General features: G+C 51.4%; 1 protein-coding gene across 3 annotated transcripts; it reads right to left on the bottom strand.

The window, feature by feature from the left end:
• Positions 1 to 24,517, bottom strand: ARHGEF5 (Rho guanine nucleotide exchange factor 5). 3 transcript variants are annotated; one of them, XM_072777560.1, is made up of 16 exons: positions 24,425 to 24,517; positions 23,894 to 23,994; positions 14,700 to 17,886; positions 14,084 to 14,141; positions 13,592 to 13,656; positions 13,130 to 13,383; positions 10,406 to 10,566; positions 9,736 to 9,888; positions 9,400 to 9,529; positions 9,068 to 9,142; positions 8,131 to 8,220; positions 6,826 to 6,983; positions 6,405 to 6,566; positions 4,673 to 4,743; positions 2,405 to 2,509; positions 1 to 1,721 (listed from the first exon to the last, which is right to left on the bottom strand). In XM_072777560.1, the coding sequence occupies exons 3-16, from the start codon at positions 17,872 to 17,874 to the stop codon at positions 1,564 to 1,566; spliced, it is 4,815 nt and encodes a 1,604-aa protein (XP_072633661.1). In that variant the 5' UTR covers positions 17,875 to 17,886; positions 23,894 to 23,994; positions 24,425 to 24,517; the 3' UTR covers positions 1 to 1,563. The 3 variants fall into 3 exon arrangements, with proteins under 3 accessions (XP_072633661.1, XP_072633662.1, XP_072633660.1); XM_072777561.1 differs by lacking the exon at positions 23,894 to 23,994 and having other exon boundaries at positions 14,700 to 16,607; positions 17,622 to 17,886; positions 24,425 to 24,513; XM_072777559.1 differs by lacking the exon at positions 23,894 to 23,994 and having other exon boundaries at positions 24,425 to 24,513.
• Positions 24,518 to 24,764: the final 247 nt, after the last annotated feature.

Below are 24,764 nucleotides of genomic sequence, written 5' to 3'. Positions count from 1 at the left end.
GACAGGGAGAAGCCAGTTGTCTTTTAATTTCCCAGGTTAGGTGAGAGTAACTCAATTAAATGAATACATATTAAATATCTAAAGACAGTTTTAGTCTTAGAGATGTCAATTTGAAAGGCACTCAGGCAACCTTAGCAACTTCACAAAAAGAAGCATTCAACTAAAAAAAATATTTGCCTGTGCATAATTCCTAGCCAACACAGCGATGTAGGATTCTCTATCTCTTACTGGGTTGCCTTTCTCAGTTGAAGAGCATCACTCTACATTATTTCTCATATAGAGCCCTCAGACAGGAGTAGCACAGTCATCTTTTAACTTGGATCATTATAGTTTTCGCCGGGACATTATTTCTCTAGAGAGCCCTCAGACAGTGTACAGTGTTCTTTTGAACTGGATCATTGTAGTCTTTGCGTGGACATTCTGCTGTTCTGTTTCATCTCTAGAAATGCTCAGAAGTAGAATTGCATTGCAGCTTTGTGCAAAGGTGAGAATAATACTATAAACTTTGAGGTTTCTGGGTCTAAACCTGTCTCTTACATTTAAGGAACCTGAAACATGGACAGACTGAATCATGGCAGTGCAGTAACTGGAGGTGGTCTCTTGACTTGGGTTCTAGGACTCTTCCATTATACATGCTACTTTTCACAAGGAGAATGAAAACAGCTGGGAAGACACCTTCACCATAATTCAGGTCAAAACATAAAATCTGAGTGGTCTGAGTAGGATGTCCAAATCCACTGAAACTAACCTATGCCTTAACTTATGGGTTCAATAAAAAAGAAGGTTTGAATGGGGTTTTCATCACCCATCAATTTCTTCTAAATCCTTATACAACCTCTGAGGCCAAAAGAAACAGGAAAACTGCCCAAACTCTTGGAAGTCACGAAGCAAGAGTTGGCATCTGCTGTGACCTAGGTACCATCTTGGTACCTAAATCAAATGGCCTGGGATCCTCACAGGATTCCATGTTCTGTACCCTTTTCAGTGTCCAGGAGTCTGAGAAGAAAACACTCAGAGAAGTGCCAAGTTTATTAGAGTGAGAGAATGCTACCCTCACATCGCCACCAACAGACATAGATCCCAGAGATGCATGCCCTGACCTCACACCAATAATTATGGAAAATCTCTCGAGTTGACAAGAGGCCACCAAGTTGACCCTCTCATCGGATGTGCTAATCCCCCTTAAACATCTCCCTCCAACGGACTGAGGCTACATTTTGTTTAACTTATAGCCATGATGGAAACTTTGGTCAGCCCTGAATCTGCAGCACTCTGGAAGCAGAGAATGTTTAAGTACTATACGGTAGTAGAGGTAAAGTTCCTTAGCTTAGGCCCTATTTGTCCCTTTTCTTATGAGAAAAGGTTCTCAGAGTCCAGTGCAAAGTCTAAAAATCCCCCCAATAAGCACAAAGCACAAAAAGGAGCTTTGGTAGATGCATTTTGTCAAGTTTTCAGACGGTCTAGTTCTTGATCCACAGAAGGCCTCTGTTGCAAGGTTCTGGGGGCCAGCCCTTTCCAGGAGCATCTTGTCCTTACGCTCAGGGAATTCCTCCCAGAAAACTGCTAGGTCTGCTGCTCCACCAGCTGTAGTTTGGCAGTCTTGACTCGGTGGGCTTCACTCACGTTCCGGGCACGGACCTCTCGGTTGGAAATGAACTCCACTTGTTGCATAGGGAACCAGCCTCGCTCCCCATCTGAGAGTCTCATGCCCTCCAGCCAGCCTATGGGCACAGGGTGGGTGGGAAGAATTACCTGGGGCAGGCCCACAAAAAGTCCCTTTGGATCTCCTTCCCCCAAACTTTTCTGAATAGTAAGTCTAAAAGGACTGAAGAGACTAGTGTGTGAACCCGGGCTGTTCTAGGTCTGGCAAGGTCTACAGCTGCCTACTTCCTGGGCCTTCTCCACTCTTATGGGTTGAACAGTGTTCCCCCAAAATATATGTTGAAGTTCTAACCACAAGAGCCTCAGAATGTGACCTTATTTGGGAATGGAGTTCCCAGGTGTAATTAGTAAAGTTACGATGAGGTCATACTTGAGTAAAGTGGACCTTAATCCCATACGACTGGTATCCTTATAAGAAGAGGGAAATTTGGACACACACACACAGACGGAAGACAGAGGTAGAGATTGGAGTTAGGCTACCACAAGCCAAGGAATACCTGGAGCTACCAGAAGCTGGAAGAGGGGAAGGAAGGATCCTCCCCAAGAAGTGTCAGAGGGAGTATGGTCCTGCCCACACTTTGATTTTGGATTTCTGGCTTCTAGAACCAGGAGAGAATCAACTCCTATTGTTTTAGACACCCCCATTTGTGGTGCTTTGTTATGCAGCCCTAGGAAACAAATACATACCAGCTATAGGATCCCACCTCCAACGCCCAGCTTACTCACAGATTCTCCCTCTTACCATCGCTGCTTTGCTGGGTCACCATCACCACGTCTGCCTTCTCTAGTGCCAGCTCGTCGTTCTCTCGGGGTTTGTAGGCTCGAAGGCACTGTACTTGAGGGGAGTCTTTGGAAGACAAGAGCATGAAGAGAGGTTAGAAAGGCAAGTGATGGGAACAGAAAGTAAGGATTACAGGGGGGAAGTTGGAGGACTCAGGGGAGATAAAGGTCAGGCTTTAGAAAGTTAGACAAGAGACAATGGGAAAAATCTGCATCCTCTACCAGGAAACAAAATGGTGGAAAAGGAAATGGAAATACCGGAATTGAAATGAGTCAAAAAATTCTATTTCTCTGGGGAAGACGAATTGAGAAATACGTTGTAACCGCCTTCAGTGACTCATTATTATAAATATTCCAATTCTGCTAAAGACCCATCTTCCCTCTGTAACCTTCCCTGACTCTTTAGTCCTCAGTGGATTCTGAACTCCTTTAAAATTAATTGTCCAGGGGCAGCCCGGGTGGCTGAGCGGTTTAGCGCCAACTTCAGCCCAGGGCATGATCCTGGAGACCCGGGATCGAGTCCCACATCAGGCTCCCTGCATGGAACCTGCTTCTCCCTCTGCCTGTGTCTCTGCCTCTCTCTCTCTCCTCTCTGCGTATTCTCATGAATAAATAAATAAAATCTTTAAAAAAAAAAAAAAAATTTAATTGTCCAGGGACACCTGGGTGACTCAGCAGTTGAGTATCTACTTTCGGCTCAGGTCGTGATCCCGGAGTCCCGGGATCCAGTCCCACATCGGGCTCCCTGCATGGAGCCTGCTTCTCCCTCTGCCTGTGTCTCTGCTTCTCTCTGTGTGTCTCTCATGAATAAATAAAATATTTAAAAACAAAAACAGAAACCTAATTGTCCATTTACCTCTCATCCAGTTGCTTTGTGTATATTATCTGTCTCCACTGCTAGATTGTAAAATCTGATTCTGTGACTCACTCTTCATTTCCTTTCTAGCACCAGATGTGGGATTGGAAGAGATGCAACCTGTGGGGGTCCAGGTATGACCTAAGGAAGGCGCTCTTCATCCCCTTTAGCTTTAGTTTCCTCACTTGTAAATGACTGGGTTGATCAAGGTGATTCCTTGCAAAATTCTGGATTTTCCATACTTCAGTATTTTTGTGGACCAGAGGAAATTTCCATAGTTTTGAAGCTCTAGATAACAAGCCTCAGAGGACTCCTGACCCATAAGCATTCCATCTTACGTCGCTCTATGTGACCACAGTTCACTGGTTCCCTCAGAAAACAAATAGAACACTATTATATTATTATCTCTACTCCTCTTTCTTTTTATTCCTTTCTTTGAGAGAGAGAGCATATGAGAGAGGATGAGCAGGGGGATGGCAGAGGGAGATCCATGGGCCTTGATCCCGGGACTCATGACCTGAGCCCAAGGTAGATGCCTAGCCTACTGAGCCACTCAGGCATCCCTGTAGTTCTTTTTCTCAAGCTTATCTCCAACTGCCATTCACAAGACCACAGTGAAGGAGGAAGAATCATCTTGCCTTCCTTTCAACTGGGGAAACAAAAGCCAGCAGATGGGTCACATAGTGAACCAGTTACTAGAACTCAGTTTACAGCCTGGTTCTCCTACTTCCTTTTCCAAGATTCCTTGTATTTGTTCTTTTGAGTTACCAGTGTTCCTCTGAGTTCAGTTCCTCCCTGGATACCAATTAGGGAATTCTTGCTGGTGGACAGCTGGGGGCTTATGGGAGACCCAGAAATCAAGGTTTCACATGGATGCAAGACACATTTGGTGTGTGTGTGTGTGTGTGTGTGTCTACATGTGGGTACCCGGAAGCCCAGGCTCAGGGCAGTGTTCTCAGGCCATTCTGTACAGGAGATCGTGTGGTTAAAACAAATCGACTAGGTTGCTCTTCTCCCACAACTCCCACTCCAGCCCTACTTTCTCCCCATATTTCCCCCAAGACCTTTAGCAAGTGAAATCTAAGGTAAAATAATAGCAGGATAGACTTAAGGGAACAAATATTTTAAAAGAGTAAATTATTGCCCAAGGGAGAAAGTATATGAAGGACGAGGCACTACCATTGTGGTGAGTAGTTTTAAGTGGATCATCTCAGGTGCTTAAGCTCCAGTGGCCAGACTTCCACTCTCAAATTCTGGATAAAAGCAGTAAGTGGAAGTCTCTCAGGGTTACGATCCAGCCCCCTAAACTCCTGCATCCAAAGGTGACCTCCAGCCCTATTTCCCCCTTTTATACCCTTTTATACCCTCACTCACCATAACACTCCAGAAGGTCCAACTCCTCTCTGGGCATGGCCAAGGCTGAGATCCATCGAAGCTTTTCACTTCTGAGAAAACAAAGCAGGGTCAATGCTTCAGCTGCAGCTCTGGGGTGGAGGACGATGGCCAATGATGGGGAAGGGAAATAACTGTGGAAAAGACTTGTCTGGTTCAAAAAGTCTAGTTCAATAACATCTAGGATGAAAGTCAATGACTTTGCTTGGTTGGAAACATAAGATCTTGAATTGTATGTTAATGTGTTTATCACCCTTTATTTTTCTCTTCTTTCTAAGCTCAACCTCTTAATGGCAGATCTTTCAAGTGGAGGCATAATATCAACTAGACACATGAGATTTTCCATTTTGTACTAAGCAAAATGTTCATCTCGGTTTAGATTCCCTCTATCACTTTGCATAATTCTCAATACTCTACTGCCCACCTCCCTTCGATCAGATATCTCAGAGATGAAAATTATTTTGTAATCGTAATTAGATCAAGGAAATGTGTCTATTTTTTTTTGCTCATGCAATATAAACCAAACTAATTTTGTAATTATCTGAAGGATTTTGTATTATGTTAGCCTCTGCTTCCAAAAACACTGGAGTAATTGAGACCCGACACTACTTCTATTTGAGGAAGATGCTGCCCAAAACACTAAACAAAGAACGTGAGTCTGTATTTGATTACTTGACTTTGGTGACGTTTTGCATATGAACCCCTATATCAGCATTTGTTCCATAAGTGAAGACAGGTATGATTGATCCCACCCTGAGCTGTCTTCTGAGAGACAAAACTGAAAAGTGCCTGCAACACAGGAATTCTTGGACCACTTGGGGTCCTGTCAAATTTTTTTTTTTTTAATTTTTATTTATTTATGATAGTCACAGAGAGAGAGAGAGAGAGAGAGGCAGAGAGAGAAGCAGACTCCATGCACTGGGAGCCCGACGTGGGATTCGATCCCGGGTCTCCAGGATCGCGCCCTGGGCCAAAGGCAGGCGCTAAACTGCTGCGCCACCCAGGGATCCCCCTGTCAAATTTTTTAAAGAAGAGCCTTCTTATATCTCTTATAACAGCAACAGTAGCTATAGTCTTGTAGTTGATTCATTATTTTAGGCATATGTACCAGATTTTATAGGTCTTATTCTTTAATATTCTCTAAAGTGTATGTATCTATACATACACTATCTATGCAAATGTATTTATTATTATTATTATTATTATTATTATTATTATTATTAAAAAGATGAGCAAATCAAAGTTCTCAACACTCTAGATTTCTGTTCAACAGAAGAATGGCTTGGAAGGTGGGAGGAAGGCAAGCTAAAGACACCCCAGGGCTTATCTTATCCACATACATGTCCACCAGCCTTTGGCACTTAAGAGTTTCTGTTTACACACATGGGCATTACGGACAGGACATTAGGAATTCTTTAGTTACTCTATACCAGCCCATCTCCATCCTGTTATATCACAAACTTTGTCCCTCTTGACTAAAGAGCATAAAATAGATGCTCAACTTTGGTAGCAACTCTGTACCCTTTCCCACCCCATCTCTTGCAAGGTGTCCATTAGCTCTAAGGGTTTGGGTTGGGATTTCCCAATGGATGCTCTTTAGTCCAGAATAGGATAAATAGTGTGTGGCTGTTTTCTGGACACATTTTCTGCCCCAGCCCCACTTCCTTCCAAGGCAGTCCCCCCTCCTTCTCTCCCTCTCCCAGCCGCATCTCACTGGGTCTCTGTGCTGAAGAGGAACTCGGCCTGGGTGCCCTGCGCGTTGTGCAGCAGGAAGAGTCGGAAGAGGTTTTTGTGAGGTCCGTGTAGCTTCATTTCACACTTTTCCCCTCGGATGGAGGAGAAGGGAGCATGGTCAAATACCAGGAATCGGCTACCCCTGCAAAATACAAGGCTAGTTAACCCGACTGTACAATTGTTATATCTGTAACACAGTATGAGTCCCGCTATGTGATCTTGTGGCATAATTTGGTGGGATCCCTTCTTTCTCTTCTCTAGGCCATGACCTGCACTCCCTGGGCTGAGCCCCTGAGAAGGGCTCCTTAGGGAACATGACCCCCCTCTGTCCCTTTCGTCCCTGCCCTCCTGCCCTATCCCATTTCCCTCTTGTGCCCTGGCCTCCCATTCTAGTCACTGACTCTCGGGGCCGAGACAGCAACAGACAGTCATTGAAGAGATGCAGGTGGACAGGACGCGTGTTGAGCTTCCTTCGCAGCCCTGGGGACAGACTGAACTCCAGGGCTGTCACCTCTCCACTCTTCACCAGCCAGCGCGACTGCGAAATGAGCGGGAATATCTGTAGCATAGGGAAGGCAGAAAAGGCAGTGTCATAGGCAGGGCAGGTGTGAGGCTTCCTCGGTCCTGCCCTCCCTCCCATGCCTCTTCTTCATGAGTTCCACCACTGACCCTCACCTCCTCCCCAGGTCCTCCCTGCTCATAACCCATCTACTTAGACTGTTTCTCTCAGAGCCCCCCACCTACCACCGTCTACCACTCTGGAGCTCCCACATCCATGGCTCCTGCAAATGGAAGGTGCCTATGGTCCAACCCAGGATACTGATGACACGAGAAAGCTCAGCCCCAGAAGCCTGAACTGGAGGAGAATCAGCAGACCCTGATGTGAGGGACTAAGGTAGGGGACGGTACGCTGCGTATCTTAGAAGTGAAAGATCTGGGCAGTAATGACATCTGTGCTTTCTCCGACAATAACCAGAGATGTGGGAAGAGAATGTGGGGGCATATGTGGGAATGAGAATAAAGAGAAGTTGGTGGGGTCTGCTTGGAGTTGGAAGTTGGGTAAAGGTAAGGGTACTGGACCACAATTATCATGTGGATCAGATTTTCCTTCTCTTTGAGGGAGGTAAGGACGGTGTCTGTTCTGAGGTAGAATTTGAATGCAGAATGTTTATTTATGTTTGTATAGGGATAGGAGATTTTGGTCTTGTATTTGAAGTCAATTTCATAATGCTTTGGTTAGACTAGATGAAAACGAGAAAATACTGAATGGTTTAAACACAAAACGTATCTTTACAAAGGTTTTTACATTGATAAGTTCTCCCTCACCTGCCCACTTCCCAAATGCATATTAACCCCTCAGGTAACCCGCTTAGGTGACCACTGTCCTTTATTTCCCATGTATCCTTCCAGAGTTTCTCTATGTCTACACCAGTGAACACAGATTTGTATCTTCCTACTTTTCACCAAAGATAATATCCTATAATACACACAGCTCTGTATTTACCCTTTTTCACTTAATAATATATCATGGAGATTGGGGCAGGCATGTGGGTGTCCCAGAAACAGGACAGAAGAGAAGGCGTGCAGACGTTAAGGGCAGAGACCGAGATAGTACGAGCAAGATGGTTCTACGTTAGACGGTGACCTGTGGGTTATGCTAAAGTGAAGATTCACAGGTGGGGTCAGGGTGCAAGAGACCTACTCACTTTACACTCGAACTCAATCTTCTGGCTCAGGTAGATGAGCTCCTCTGTCCGTCGCATCCTCTGGACATTGTTATTGCAGTCTCGGATCAGCTGAACATAGAATAGAGTGAGGAGAGAGGAAGAACACTGTGTTAGAGGTTTTGACCTTGGTCTCCTGCAAGAAATTTGGAAGTTAAGGGGCCCCTGGGGGGCTCAGTTGGTTAAGTGACTCTGGCTCAGGTCATGATCCTGATGTCCTAGGATTGAGCCCCATGTCAAGCTCCTTGCATAGCGGGGAGTCTGCTTCTCCCTCTCCCTTTGCTCCTCTCCCATGCTGCACCCCCCTACCCCTGACCTGCCCTTGATGTCATGCTCAGGTGCTCTGCCTCTCTCTTAAATAAATAAATAGAATCAAAAAAGAAAAGAAAAGAAAAAGAAAAGAAAAGAAAAAAAGAAAAGAAAAGAAAAGAAAGAAGAAAGAAAGATAAAAAGAAAGAAAGAAAGAAAGAAAGAAAGAAAGAAAGAAAGAAAGAAAGAAAGAGAAAGAAAGAAATCCATCAATCAACCAATCAATCTGGAGGTTGGTTGTGACAGCCTCCATTTTTTCTGGCAGGCTGGGATTGCATGAGGGTAGAATTGAATTGAAGTTCTAGGCCTCTGGTATACCTTGTATGACCTGAGAGGATATTCCTGGGTGGGGTGAACCTAAGATTTAATTTGGGGATGGTGGTAGTGAGAGCAAAGCCCCTTGGGTGTGGAACATCCTCAGTGCGGGAAGGAGGCCAGGTGGGGTGGAGGGTGGGTAAGGAGGGTGTTCACAGGTTTGGCTGGGACGCTGAGGAAGGTGAGCAATCCCCTTAGCAGGGTCCTGCGCTCTCTGGAGTCATGCACCTTGGCAGAAGAAGAATTCTCTGTGAAGGCCAATCGAGGGGTGTGAGTGGGGGTGGTGGCCGCCTACCTCCTCCAGCGCATGATGTGCCTTTGTGGCCTCTGCTTCCTCTGGAGATCCAGGCTGTGTTCTCTTCAGAATGTTCTGTAGAACAAACCGTAGGCAGGCGCCAGGTGGAAGGAAAGGATGGGAACACAGGAAGAAGGAGTTATGGAGGGTCGGCTAAGGCGGTCCAGAAACACCATTTTTGCAGCAGATCCCCCCTGAGGAAGAAGGGTGTGGGCAGCGGGGAGTCGGCTCCATCATCCACAGGGTGCGGAAGAAGGGTGACAGAACCTTGGGGCTCCCGCAGATCACCCCTCTTGGGGGGAGGGGGGAGGCCCGAGGAGGGACCCCTGTACCTGGAGCAGCAGTTTGAGACGCGTGATGCGCTGGAAGGGCAGGATCAGAAAGGACTTCAGGGAGAGGCGCTGGCAGACGGGGTCGCTCTCCAGCTTCTCCAGGACCTCTCGGAAACTGCTGTTGCTGTTCCTGCGTGGGCGAGCCTCAAGTGAGAAGGGACGTAGGGGGCGCGGGGGACGGGGGTGGGGTGCAGGGCGTGGAGATGGCACAAGAGAGAGCGGGGACAAGAACACGCATCGTGTGGATACCGTTTGGGGTTGGGGTTGGGGTTTGGGGGTTTCCGGGCAGGGTCCCTGCAGGGCCCGCAGGGGGACCGCAGGGGGGTCAGGGCTTACAGCAGGACTTGGAAGGTGCGCTCCTGGTAGGTCTGGTTGGTGACATACGGCAGGTAGACCCGGCGAAAGTCGGGAGCGTGGTTCAGGACTACGTCACACACTTGGAAGGTGAAGATGTTGCTCTCGAAGTTCTCCTCCAGGTCGGAAAGGAACCTGCACGGTATCCGCATGAGTCTCCTGAGACCTGCGAGCAGCTGGCTGACCCCCGCCATACCCTGAGTTTGTGACTATTAGCCGGTAACTTCGACTGACTTCTCAGCTCTGCGCCCCTCTATGCTCTAGGGTTCCCTGCAAGGCAATCTCTAGTTTGCCCCTCATATAACCCTCTGATCCCTATTTTCCATTTCCTGTTCTTCTTTTGCTTCTGTCCTGGCTTTCTGAGCTTTCCCTGTTTCCCAGAGCCCACCTCCAGGGCAGCGCCTACCCACAGTACGTCCCTTCCTCAACCAGGGAAGCGTTTCCCATTCGTGTGTTGACCCGTTAATGGATCTGTGCACCCACACACCCTCTCCTCTTCTTTGCTCTCCCTCCCTACTCCGACAGCATTGGGAATCATGAAAGGAGCAATGAGAAGGCTTCTGAAAAGGGGGTGAGGAGGAAACACCCGATGGTTTATAGGCTAAAGATACTGAGGCTGAGTGAATGGTGTTTGGGAGAAGAGGAATCTCACGTGGTGCTGACTTCACGCACGTCCTGTAAACGAGAGAAGAGCCACTGGTATTCCTGGTTGGAAAGGGTGGCCCGCAGTGGGGCTGAGAGCTGGAAATGATCCACAGCTACATGCAGACTGCGTAGGTATGAGGCCTCTGACACGATCAGCTCAAATTTGGCCTGGGAGGTTGGAGAGGAGATTAATTTAAAATAGTTATGGAGTGCCCAGTGTATGCTAGCCAGTGCGTGACGACATTCTACGGGCAGAGCAGAGGACAAGGCGGATCCTCTCATAGCTCACAGTCACGTCAGAGCCTAACCTGGGATCAGGAGAGAGAAAGAGCACTGGAGCCTGTGGGAAGAACGTACAAGCCCCTATAGGTATAAGAGAAAAGGGTACTTTCAAGAAGCTTAATAAACTGAGCATCTTTTGAACCGAGTATCTGTACTAAAGTAGTGGCAAGAGATGAAGCTCAGAGGGCAAATAGAGGGAGGTCAGGAGGATTGCGTGAATGAGGTAAAACAGTTTGGACATATGGGAAGACTGAAAGAGGCTTTATGTAGGGAAATCACTTGATCAGATTTGGCTTTTATAAAGGTTATTTCTGAGCATGGCATGCCCCTAACCGGGCAGAGGAGCCACGTTAGGAAACTGCCATAGTCATCCCAAGGCAACAGAGGGAGGTCAGAAGAGCCACGGGATGGGGAGAGGTAGGCCACCTTCGAATCACCTAGGAGGGAGATTTGAAAGGACTTGGTTCTTTGCTAGAAATGAGGGCTGAAACAGCAGACAGTCACAATTTAATGGCTCATTTGTTGAATTTAGTAACTGAGTGAATGGCGGACTCACTCACTGAGCCAGAGAACTTTGAAAGAGGAACAGACTGAGGGGATGAAGGTGATTTGGGGTCTGAGGAGAAATGGGAGGAAGCAGGACATTTGAGAACCAGATGGTGCTGTTGTGGTTTAATGGAGATGGGCCAGCGCTTGAGAACTCATTTGGAGGTTCCAGCAGGGGGCGTAATGGCTCATGGCCCTGTCCTCCTCCGGCCGGGCTGCCCCATGCTCATCTAAGCACGTCTCTTCAAGGTACACGCAGAGAGGGACAGAGGAGACCAAGACGACACACACCTGGGTGATGACCCTCCCCCACAGCAATACTGAACTGGGGGCGCTGAGGTACATCTGAGTACTGGTTCCAACATTCACTGACCATATGACTTTGTGGGGCCCATTCAACCTCACAGAATCTCCGGGTTTTTGTCTTTCTGTGCAGGTACAGTGACCCCATGTCACAAAGATGTTATGACAGTCAAAAGAAATGGGATCGGTGTAAACACCTCGTAGACCCCAGAGGGCTATTTTATGGAAGGACTATGTGCCTATAAGCATAGAGGCTCCTCTTCCTAGAAATAGGAGGCCAGGGCTAGCCCGGGACCCCCAGTGGACTTCCCAGTACGCTCGAGTGGGTGAAAGAGAGCTGGGGTTCATATCATCTCCTGTTGTTTGGTCCATAAGTATTGGGCAGATCACGGATTTTTTATATATCCTCCATGTGCTTTAGAAGTTGAGGTCAGAATAAGGCCCCCAAGTCTGAGCTTCAAAAAACCTACACATTTATAGCTGCCTCTGTTTGATTTGTTTATCCATAAGTCCTTCTGGCCAACATCTGACTCCTTCCCACCTCTGAAGAGGGGAGAGTATGGCACTAATATGTATCAAACCATGTACCAGACATCACGCTAAAAGCTACATATGGGTACTTTACTTAAACCATACAGCAACCCTGAAAGGTAGACATTATCTTTAAGTCTTAGACAAGGAAACTGAGATTTGGTGAAGTTATAAAACTTGCCTAAGATTACACAGCTAGCAAATGGCGAAGCCAGGATTCCAACCCCGGTTGGCCTGACTTGAAATTAAAGTACAGTGGTAAACGTTTTTTGAGTGATTGCTATGTACCAGGCACTTCTCCTTTTTGGTTCTCCCACTATTTGAGACCCAGTGTTACAAATGAGAAAACAGAAGGTTTTCTGGCCAAAGTTGAATAGCCAGCAAACAGCAAAGTGGGCTTCACGACCAGGTCATTTACTCCAGAACCCAAATACGTATACAGGATTCCATGGTGCCTTTCCATGGTGCCCTATTGTCTTCCTGGGAAGAGAGGTTCCAGGCCCTATTTTAGACTGATTATTAAGACAAGCTCTTCCATGTGAAACCCGTTAATGGTAATAACGTAACAACAAACAGCCTCTACTAGAGTCTTGCCATTGGGTGTTAGGACCGAGCCGAGCCTGATGGTCATTTCAAAGCCTCTATGAGACCAATGGGCCACAAGACAGCAGCAAGGGCCAAAAGCCACTCAGGTGCCTCAGTTGAAGAGAGAAACTTCAGTGTAGTGTGGAACCCTGATTGAAGAGGGAAGTTTTAGTCTAGCCTGAGCCAGCAGCGAAGGGAGTAATTGCACATCCCTCCCAACAAAGTCAGGGGCATGGTCACTTGGTATGAAGCCCGACCAACAACAGGTAGGAGGAAGCGGCCCCACGCCCTGCAGAAGTGGGGAGCAGGGCCGGTGGTAACATCCAGAAAGCAATTCAGATGCATCAGCGTGGAGACCAGGGACAGCCATGGCGTGCATAGAGCATGTGATGAGTGGTGGTGGCGGTGAGCAAGAAATGGGCATAAGACTTTGCTCTCCCTCCTGCACCGCCACCCCCTGCCCCAACCCTGCCCCGCTGGGTACCTCTTGCAGTTTTTGATCTTCATGGGTCATGGAGAGCAGCACGGTGCTGTTGCGCACCACAGGGATTTCCTGCCAGAGGGAGCCACTGGAGGCCATGGACAGGCGCTGCAGGTAGGATTCGGAGGAGACCAGAGCCTTCCGGGGCTGCCGGGGGGAGGCGGGCCCCGTGGCCTCTCCCAGGCTGTCCAGCCGCTGCTGGCTCTGAATCTCCTTGTTCAAAACCACATCGCTGTATTCCTGGTAAAGCAGCTGAGCTGCAAGGGCAAAGAAGATGACAGAGGGAGAGAATTAGGGAGACAGGGATGGGGAGGCATAAAGACAGAAGCCACCAAACTGCTTCTGGCTGTCCTGGCAATTCTCTCTCCTTGGAGAGATCACGGACTGCCCCACCGAGGGTGGCTATGGGCTCCAGTCTCGGGCAAAATGCCACGTGGGGCTATACTTCTGTTTCAAGGGACTCACAGGAGTTGATGAGCTTCGAGCGGCGTCTTGAAAAGCCTCCCATCACCTCCTTTGGTTTCTTCTCCCTATGGAGACAAGGAGGAGGGCTCTGGGTGCTTGCTGGCCACTGACGCAGAGAAGCCCCAGGTGACCATAGATGAGATAGTCTCTAACCTCTGGGACGCGTGCTGGGATGTCAGGGCCGAATCCCCTCAAGAGGCAAGCTGTGGCCCTGACCCACGTTTAGGTAGTTCAGAGCTTTTTTGGATGTCATGTTGGACGTTTACAGGGGGGTTAGTTCATGGCTACAGAACCTAGGAGGACGGGAGAGTCGGACCCAGCTGACAGCCGGGTAGGCAAGAGATGCCCTTACCCTGGAATCCTGGTGTACGTCTCTTCCCTTCCCTACCCCTGGAAGACACAGGGTCCCAGAACCCTTGTCAGATCATGGAACTCTCAGTGTCCTAAGAAAGGACAGTCTAAGTGTGTCTGTCAGGAGAGAAGGGGACTCACCGAAACACAATGGTGTCTGAAGGGCCAGGGGCCTTTTCTACGCCTGGACCTCTTGTATCTGGAAACAGAAATGGTGAAGTCACTGAGATTTTGGAGGGACATTCAGGGTGGCCAAGAAGGCAAAACTTAATGTAGGAGATGCAGGCCTCTGAGGGAACAGAAGGGCTCAGCCGGGAGTCTGTGCAGGAGAGCAGTGCCAAAGTAGAAAGCATTTGAGGACACGATTAGCAGGTGTGTCCCCAGCCCTGGAATCCTGGTATCAGACGTGAATTGGACAAGAAGAGGATGTCTTCTGTACCACTGGGAGGACATTGAACAGGTGCTGGTAGCTGGAAAACATGTGTGTCGGGGGGAGAGAGGAAACATCCATAACAAAGTTGGGAAAAACAGGTACACAGTCAAACACCACCATGGCCAGGTGGAAGAGTGGAAGGAGAAGGAAAGTCCTACAGCGAGCTCAGAGAGACTCTCGAGGGCTTCCCTCTGTGTTGACATTGGGTAGGCGGATGAGCAGGTGGATGAGGAGAAGCCCCGGGGACAGAAGATGGGTGAGGTGGTAAGAGCTGGAGAAGGCTTGAGTGTCACCGTGATCTTGCCCCTCTTGCCCCTCGCTTACCGGAAGAGCCCTCAGGCAAGATGGAAGGTCTGCGCAGGCCTTGCCGGTTCCAGCCCTTGTGCTTACTGGACCCCTCACCGGGATCTGCGACCCGCCCGCTGACGCTCTCCAGCGGTCTCCCTGTGTCCCGCCTGTGGGGCCAGCTGGATGCCTTCTCCAGGTGGGGATGGCTGAGCTTTTCCGACTGCCTTGCTTGGCCTACATCCAACCTCCTCAGGCCATTGGCTCCTTCCGGAGGGGCTGATCTTCTCAAAGATCCTCTGGCAGGGGCCTCAGACTCTTCGGAGGGTCCTGGTTCACAGGTGGGTCCCTGGAGCTCCAGACTCCAGTGTGTGGTTGGGGAAGACGGACTGAGAAGGGTTGCCACATTGCTGAAAGCCATGCCAGGGGACACTTCACTCTTACTCCTGCTGGTAGAAGCCAAAGAGTCTGTTGATCGGCCCATGGCTGGGGGCCAGGAGGTACGTCCAACAGAATGGGGAGCAGAGACTGTCCGCTCTTGACAAACAGGCCTTGGCTTACCCCGACCCCCTGAATTCATGAGTTCTCCCTGAGTGCTCCTACTCCTCCCCTTGGACTTGGGGGGTAACGGAGGTGGTTCAATGGGAGGATCCATAATAGGGACAGGGGGGAGAGGCCTGTAGATCCTTGGATTACTAAAAGAAACAGAATGGTGGGGCTGGGACAAATCAGGAGTTGGGGGCAATGGCTTATTGTATCTCAGCCTACGGGAGAAAGAGGTCAGAGTAGGGGTGGGAGTGTCCGGGGTAGAGGGCAGAGGTCGATGCTGCCTTGCCACGAGGGGGTCAGGAAATGGGGGAAGTGGGCCTTTGGGGGGACCATGTAGCCCCGAACCTGGGGCCAATGGAAGAGCATGGCCACACCTCTTCAACGTGGCAACTCCTGCATGGAGGTGGCTGTCTCTCTCTACCACGGAGGGGTGGACATGCCTCTTCTCTGGGGGAGGAGGGGGCAGAGGTTCAGGGATCCTCCCATCTACAGAGATAAAGGGTGGGGAAGAGCCATAGGCAGGAGACTCTGGGGCAGAGGCTGAAGTGTGTGGGGAGCCACATGGCTGGGTGCTACAGGGACTACTGGATCTTTCCAGATTTGAAGTGAATTCTTGAGAGTCCCACCCCAGAGTAGATAATGAACTAGGGGATTCGGGAATGATCCTACAGTCCCTACCACTTTTCCTGTCCCTTCTTGGGATCACAGAGCCATAGATGGCAGGTTTGGGGGCCCTTTGGGGCAACTCTGAATGAGAAAAGGAAAGTGAGAGTCCCAGCAGGTCCGGAGTTGGCTCTGTCCTATGAGAGCCTGGGAAGGAGTTGCTCCTTAGGTGCTGGACAGTCCCTGCAGGGTGGCCTGGGGGGCCCTGGGGGTGGGCCCAGATGGAGCTGGTGGGTGTTTCCACGGTGGTCTCTGCAGAGGGAGCGCCAGGGAGGGCAGCTGGGGGAGTCTCGGAAGCCCCACAGTGATGTGCGTGGGTGGTCCGAAGAGTTGCTCTGGAGATTTCTGGAGAATGCGCAGCAAGAAAGGGCTCCCTCCTGGGAGAGCCAACTGGGGGGCTGGCAGACAATGATGTAGTCGTCCGGGAGGAGACTTCAGCAGGACCGGAAGGAGGTGGATGGGGAGTCCTCGGAGGAGTTGCAGGGGTACCGGCAGAGACCATCTGGGTCCCCTGGCCGAACACTGCCCTCTTCCCCAGCTCGGGTCCCTCCTGCTGGCTGTCCTGAGCTGCTTCTTGGGCGGGCGACCCCCCAGCAGGAAAGGAACCAGGTAAAGAAGCAGGCCGGCCCGACCACCCTCCGGACTCCAGTGGAGGAGGCAGAGCTACAGGGGATGGTTCCTCAGCCCTAGGCTCCTCCCGAGGCCCAGGAGTACCGGTCATGGGATAACAGGTGTCTGGAAACAAGTCACAGGGAGAAGAGACCTCAGAGGCTACCAGAGCCAGTGTGGAAGGACCATCACGTGCTTCCCCCTCTTCTGTAGGCCCCTCTCTGCCCTCTCCCCGAAGCGGGTCCCCATCCCAATTCTCCGGCTCCTCCTCCCCTGACCCCACTGCCTCCGCCTCCCGCCCCTCCACCGAGGCCACCTTCCCCCGAAGACCTCGAAGACCTCGACCTTCTGGCCTTCCAGTTACTTGCCCTGATTTGCCCACCACACTCCACTTCTCCTCATTCTGAGCAGCCCCGCTCCCCTCCTCTGGCCCCCCTGTCTCCCTGTTCCCCTCCTCTCCCTGCTGTAGACCCGGCTGGCGCCGAGGCTCCATCCCCTGCTCACTGCAGCGCAGACCTTCCAATTCCCCAGAAAGCCCCGTTCTCTCTCCGTGCTTTGCACGCATCGCACGGCCTCGTCTCTGCTCCTGTTTCTGCTCTTGCTCTCCTGTACCGTCCGCCTGCTCCCCGCCCTGTTCCTGTCCCCCTAAACGCCCATTGCCCCCCACCGCTGCTTCCTCCCGGAAGGCCGCTTCGGCCAGTCCCTGCTCCTCCAGCCCCCGGGCATCCAGAAGGCACATGAGTCCCCCTCTCCCTGGACTTTCTTCGGCCCCCGCAGCCCGCAGCTCTTCCCCCTGCTTGACAGAGTCCCCCGGGAGCTCGGGCTCTGCAGGGTGCTCTTCACAGGGAGGCCCAGATCGGGGCTGAGCGGAGGTGTCTGGAGAAGCCTCCTCCTCTTCTGCATGTCCAGTTCCCCCAGGCAAGGAAGTGAGCTCTGGTCTAAGCTCCATCTCCACCCCGCCACCCCGCTCTCTGGACACTGGGACCGTGTCTAGATGTTCACCCTGAAAAGGGCAGGCCCCGCGCTCTGCGTGAGCTGGTGTCCTTGCCCGACCGTCTGCCAGGCTCTGAGGCACCGGCTCCTGGCGCTCCGGGGTGTCCCACGTGTCACCCACGGTGTCTTCCTGGTCGGTCTCCACACCTGCAGGGGCTTCCTCGGGGAAGGAGGTCATGCTCTCAGTTGCACAGCTCTTCACATCCTTTAGGCCTCCCTGCTGGGGCTCCAAGAGTCCTCGTCCCTCTGCCCATGTGGACGATGGCTCCCAGCCTTCTTGAGCTTCGGGCCCCAAGGTGGCAGTCTGACTGCTTCTCCTGAGAGGTTCCGGGATAATGCTGAGCTCTGCTAAGGCAGGGATGGGGGTCAAGGCCCCGTGTTGGGGCTCCTCAGCCTCCATCAGGGCTGAGCCCTAAAGAGGAATAAAACACAAAGTTCTCATCACCCTTTCTGCTTCTACCTATCAAAGGAACAGAGAGCAAGAGTGGGACATTTCTTCGGTTCCATTTAGAGTCCCTCTTGGTGACAAAACGTACTCAGCAACGTAAGCAACGGCCTCTATGAAATGTACCACTGATTTGTTCATCTAATAAATATTTACCCAGTGACCTCCCTCAGGGCAGGGCATTCAGTGGTAAACAAGACAGACCGACTGTGTCCTCATGGAGCCTGCAGTCTGGTGGAGGAGACAGATCATAAATGATTAAATTAGAGTATAAGACCGTTGTCAAAGAGCACCAAGCACTCCCAGTGGTCATTACTCTCTAGATTGTATTATGTCATACTGTCTCCCAGTCTATGCTCTGGACACCAAGCATGACTCAGTCCTCTATAACTCGCAGACACAGTGAGTGACACACCCTGAATCCAACAACCCAGCGAAGAGAGGGAGGGAGATCTTCCTCCAAAGCTCCTGATGGGATTAAATAGGTCTGTGGCCACGGCAGCCAGTGTAGCGTGATCTCCCTGTGCACCCTCTGGAGTTCACTCACCTTAGCTTCCACAGGATCTAGCAGAGCCTCGTAACTACTTAGCAATTCTCTATTCCCTTATAGAAGCAGCTGTCATAGGGGCACCACACTGGGTGGCTCAGTGGGGTCAAGCGTCTGCCTTTGGCTCAGGGCGTGATTCCCCGGGTCCTGGGATGGAGCCCCGCGTTGGGCTCCCTGCTCAGCGGGGAGCTGGCTTCTCCTTCTCTTTCTGCCCCTCCCCTGGCTCGTGCACGCGCTCTCTCTCTTTCTCTCTCTCTCAAATAAATAAATGGAATCTTTAAAAAAGATTTTTTAAAAAAGCAGCTTTTAGAAAGTAGTATGGTAATGACTTACTAGATTGGAACCGCAGGAGACACAGCGGTTACCCGCTCAGTCAGGTCCGTGACACTGGGCTACCCTACGTCCCCCTGCTTCCAGCATCCCCGGAACTCCTTCCGCCACCTCTTGGAAGTTTGTCCTTTCCACCTATCTTCTCACTTCCAGCAGAAAACATCATCTCCCACCTTGCAAAGAATTTAGAAACCCAGAGAGGAACTGCTTGGGTTCCTGGCAATTCAGAGCGCCCGGAGTTTCGCGCTTTTCCTCCTTCCTGCTCAGACAGCCCAACAGGTGGCCGTCCCCTTGCTGGCCATGTTCTCAAGCCTGCCTTCTCGGTCACCTTATGCGATGGATTTTCTCTTCTTCCCGCACCTTCCCCCCGCTCTGTGGTAACCATCCCACAACTGAAGCATGGTCATGGCCTTCTTATCTAAGCTGTGAAAGGAACTGTTCAACCCTGAGGTCCTCATCTTCTCCCACTCCATGTCCTCCACTAAGCAGCACTCCGCCCACCTCCCCCACGACCGACCGTCAATGTTAACACCAAGGGACACTCAGTGCGGTGGTCCTTGTCGGTGTCTGCCACTACTGCCATCGGAAATACTTTCTTGTCATTCAGGAGACCACACATTCCTGGTTTAACCCAGTCCTCCAACCAGGGGCCTGCCCTCCTCTCTGTAGACGTACCAGCTATCACGCACATCACTCCTCCTCTGAGCATTTATACAATCGCATGTGCATTTTGATTTACCATCTGTCCCGACCAAGAGGTGGTGAGCTCCATGAGATAAAGAGCTATGTCCATCTTGCTCGGCTGTCTACATCTAGCATAATACCTGGCCCATAATGAGTGCTCAATACGTGCTTTTCTTTAAAAAAAAAAAAAATTATTTATTCATGAGAGAGACAGAGACACAGGCAGAGGGAGAAGCAGGCTCCTTGCAGGGAGCCTGATGCGGGACTCGACCCCAGGACCCCGAGATCACGCCTTGGGCCAAAGGCAGACGCTCAGGTGCCCCTCAATACGTGCTTCTCCATTACAGAACAAAATTCTTGTTTCCCTCCTGGCCCGCCTTCCCCAGATGGAATCTGCGGCCAAGTCCTGTTGAGCCCACCTCCTCCTTATCCCTGGAGCCTGTCCACTTCTCTCCATCGGCACCGCTAGACCCTGGTGCCCTCTCCTGTCCTCTCTCACCCAGGCCACTGTACCCGGGGCACAGCCTGGCCACTGGCATCCACACAGCTCCTCTTGCACTATGGCCAAGACATTCTCTACTCCGCAGGGCAGTGATCTTTAAATGCCCCACTTCTAGTGTAAAATCTCCAGCAGCCTCTGACTGTCACCGGGACGAAACCCAAATATTCAGCCTGGGTTATGTGCCCTCCTCGCCTCACCTCTGCTTCCCCTGCAGGGGCCTCAACAGCTGTGGGCACCCCCACCCCCTGCCTCCACATGTGCTGCTCCTCTGCCTGGAATCCTCTTCTGCCCCAGCGAACCCTTTGCTACTCTCACACTCACTGCACTTGTAATTACACATTTAATGTCTATTTTCCGGGCTAGAGCGTGAGCTTCGTAAGGGCACAGACGCTGCCATATTCATCCTCTGTCTCATTGCCTGCAGCTTCGCTTGCCCTCAGCAAAGATTTATCGCATGAGTGAAGAAAGGAAGACGACGGAGTTAAAGGCAGGTTGCTCAGTTCTTATATCTGCCTTGTGTGTCTCTCGCTAATGTTGCTCAGTGTCTTTTTAGACAATCGTAGAAATCATTTATGTGAACACCCGTTTTCTCATTTTACGAAAGGGTCTGAACTCTTTCTTTGCAAGGATTTCTAACAAAGGTTAAGTAACGTTAAAAAGTACCCTGTTAACTTCAAGAGTCACAGGAGTGTCGGGGATTGTTAATTACTGTGGAGGAGAGAGAAAGTATAAAAGAGAAATGCAGGATTTTATGAGTTGGGAGAACCTTTAGAGACACACAAGAAGCTCCGCTTCACTTGCAGATGGGCAAGCTGAAGGTCACAAACCTGGACACTTGCTCAAACTTCTTAAGTAAATGGTACAGGTGACCTCAAACCAAAGTGTCCAACCTTACGTCTACTGTAGGCAACCGGAAGCCCAGCTGTAAGAAGCTGGCAGGTCCTGGCCTAGAGAAGACCCGGGGGCAGGGGGCTATGGAACCCACAGCTGTCCCTGGAGCCGCGCATCTCCTGCCTCCTCCAGGCTTCAAGCCAAAGCCCACCGCCCAGAATGCCTGCTGTCCTGCCAAGAGACTGCACAAGCACACACGCTTTCACAAGCACCCTTGCGCGAGCACCCATCCACACGCGCGCACACACGCAATAGGCCGCCCTTGCAGTTCCTATGCAATAGAGCCTGACATAACCAAACAGACAGGTCCCTAGCCACCCTGGAGATGTTGTGTGTGACAAGTTCCTGGCCACCCCAGAGACGCAGATACCATCTATATGGGGCAAAGAGCCATGTCCAACATAAGCACACTTGTGAGAAGGGCTTTCATGTCCCTTTCCAGTTAACTGACACAGTGTGTGATTTGCTCCCCGTTTCTAGACCGAAGTACAAAATACTATAATCACGAGATGATACCGTGACGTGACCCTATTCTCTCAACCACACATTAAATACTAGAGTTGCTCACCGCAAACACTTTCTGAAACTTGGCTAAGGAGGGAAGGAGGCTGTGCATACACCTGAGGTCTCCCCTCACCCACACCTGTATTGTCCTTGCCCTGTACCCATGGGCATGCTCATGTCCCCCAAACAAGAAGCTTCTAGATACACGTCTGTCTGCCCTCTCTATTCAGGCTGCATCCCCATGCGCCCTGGGGTCCATGGACACCTTCAGTTCCATTCGAGTTACGTGATGCGTGTCTGTCTCCCACAAGCCCGCTGACACTATTTCTAGCACCGCCTTTATCCATTTGGAAATACTGGTAGTCACCAGATCAGCCACCATTTACCACAAAGGAAGAACGTATCCTATGTCCCCTGTACCTGATCCTGTCCTAGTAATCTGATTGCAAGGTAAGACAAAGCGACAATGTGAGAAAGCTGAAGGAAATCTGCAAAACATGGTTCCGCCCGCACAAAGCCATCAGGGGAGAGCCTTTCTGCATCGCCCATTTGAGGTTCCCTCCTCATCCCCTTCTCCACCAGGGGTGAGTAATCGCTATTTGTCTGCGCACAGGCAAAGATGGGGCATGGCATCACGGTCATCTGGCCTTCCTCCGGACCAGACACCTTTTGCACCTGCTGACCCTGTCCACATGCAACTTCTTTCAAGACCAAGCCCCAAGTCCCTAGTGAGTGAGAGAGCTCAGTGTGTCCTTTGGGGCCCCCCAACACCTGAGCCTTGTCCATGTCTACTCACCAGAGAATTGTATTTCAAAGATATCGTCTCCTCCCTATCATGCTGCTTGTTCTTCAAACCGGTGTTGAGTGCATGTGTTTTTTTGTTTTTGTTTTTTTGAGGATCGTGCTTCCTGGATTTGGTAGCCGTGCCAGGCTCAAATATCCTGACTTATACCACAAATCACTGCGGTACTCTTGAGCTTACAGCACTACTGAGTTTACACTAGTGCCTATACTGTTGCTCGCGTTAGGAAAACACCTCCCAAATCAAAATACTCTCATTCTGATTCAGAAAAATTAGACCACCATAGAGCTGTATGTCATTATTCACTGTTTGACATAAATGTCCCCAATTGACAAAGATATGAAAATCAGAGTAGCCTTCTGGGCCACTGACTGCTAACACCTGTGTTCTATCCACGTGAGGAAAGCTCCTCCATCCCAATGAAGACTGAAATAAACATCTCTTATCTGTTCCCTAATGTCTGAAAATACATTATCCACTGTCTTGTAGACCCCATGGGCTGACTCCGAACATCATTAGCGGCGACGCTGACGTCGCCCCACAAATCCATCTGTGGCCCTGGTGCCATCCACAGAGATAAAGTGAATGTGAGCAACCTCTTTGTGTCCTTACCGTAGACCCTGAGGGTGACCTTGTTCGGTCCTATAAATGACCAGCTCCTGTTCACTCCACAGACACAGACTCATCCCTGTCTACACCAGATGCTGTACGTCGCCTGTTTGAGTCTACAGCAGTGACACTTGAGCAACACTGCTCCTGTTCAACCCATGATCCTGTGTGTGACCCCATTCTTGTCCATACCACGTAGTGACAGACACCACGAATGACATGTTCCTGCCTATCCTACAGACACCATAGGCCACAGACAACCTCAGACTAACTATGTTAGGGGAAGCCATAGACACTGGGGACCCCTAATACATGACAACTCTTGACTATACTTAGAATTACTATTTTCTTTTAATAAGAGGGATTTCTCTGCAAACCTCCTGACTTCCCACTCTTCTCCACTAGGATACTAACAGGCAATCCTCTTGCCAAACAGTCTCTCTTAGAAACCTTCCTCCTCAGCCCCCAGGAATGCCCCCAATAGACACGGCTTGGGTTTCTGTTAACCCAAATTGGTTAACCAATAATTCCCCACTTTGCCAGGGCCTAGACCCAGAGCCTCTTCACAGTCCAGGTGTAGATAAAACAGGAAGTCTGTGAAAGAGGCCACATCCGGGGTTGTTTAGCTGGGAGTTGGGGTTTCTGGAGTGGGCCAAGGATGCAAGACCGGGGAATGGTCAAATCGGGGAGCAAAGCAGGCAAGAAAGTGGAAAAGAAAGTTCTCTCCCTGGTCTGTCTGACACACCCTTCCCCCTCAATCTGACAAGAGTCCTGGCCAGAGTTCACTTCTTAGGTAGACAGGAGGGCAAATCTGTCTTGGGAATCCAAGATCCAGGAAAGGGAGAGCACCTGAGGTCTGGAAATCCACTGGCATCAGGACTAGGTCTCCCAGGACAGTCCTGCGGGGAAGGCAACTGTAAAGGATGCTCAGAACCGGCCCTGTTCTAGCACACGCACACCCCACCCCCCGGACCCCCCCCACCCCCAATTCAAGGAGCTCCCTTCGCACTCCCCAACCTCAGAATGCAAAGTCACCGTTAACACGAAGCTTTGGGAGTTCTTCGCATATATGGAAGAAATAGGGTGGGGGCAGGACTGGAGTCACCTTTGCGGGTTCGGGCGCCTGGGCCAACAGGGGAGAGGCGTGCACTTAGACACACGCAGTGTGCGAATCCGTAGGAAGATTCACGAAGGAAGGGCCCAGGCCTGGGTAAGAAAAAGGAGACAATAAAACACGTCTGGATTGGGAATAGGGCCACGAAGGGAGGCTCAGTGACTTCTTCCTCCGGGGGTAGGTTTCCCCAGAGCCGGAGCCTTTGAAGGAAGGGCCCTGCTCACGGGCCCAGGGAACATCTGGGGGCAGGGTGCGCGCTTCCAAGGCGGGGGCCAGGCCGGAAGCAAGTTTCCAGGCAGGAGCGTTTCCTCCAGCTTCCCTCCCCGCAGCCTGGGGACGCGGTCACACCCCCAGCTCTGCCCATCTGCCCAGCCCCCCATTTCCGGAGCGGGTGCCCCGCGAGCCGGCCGGCCGGGCCCGGGGCGCAGGCCCTGCTTCCCCGCGCTTCCCGGGCCCTCCCCCCCCCGCCGGGGCTCGAACAGCCGCCGGCCCGGCCCGAGCGGCGACGGAGCAGGCACCCACCTGGGCAGCGTCACATGCTGTCTCGGCCGAGAGGCCCCTCCGGGTGCCCGGCGCCGGCCGCCGTCCCCGCGCAGGCCCCGCCGCCGCCCGCCGCCCGCCCCCCGCGGCCCGCCCTCGCCGGACGGGAGGAGGCCGCTGCGCTCCTCGGAAGTTTCAGGTGTGGGAAGGGGGACACACCTTCCCGGGGGGGCGGGGCCGGCCGCGCTCGAGCCCCATTGGTGAGCCGGCGGCTCCCGCGTCACGGCTGGGAAGTGGCGGGCGGGCGGGCGGCCGCGAGGGGAGCCCGGGGCGCGGGGCGCGGGGCGCGGGGGGCGCGGGCGGGGGCGCGGGGCGCACACGG

The sequence above is a fragment of the Canis lupus genome, chromosome 15 (assembly GCF_048164855.1).
Source record: "Canis lupus baileyi chromosome 15, mCanLup2.hap1, whole genome shotgun sequence".
Classification (NCBI taxonomy): Eukaryota; Metazoa; Chordata; class Mammalia; order Carnivora; family Canidae; genus Canis; species Canis lupus.
The sequence above is the reverse complement of the archived record's forward strand: the minus strand, read 5'-3'. Positions and strand labels throughout refer to the sequence as shown.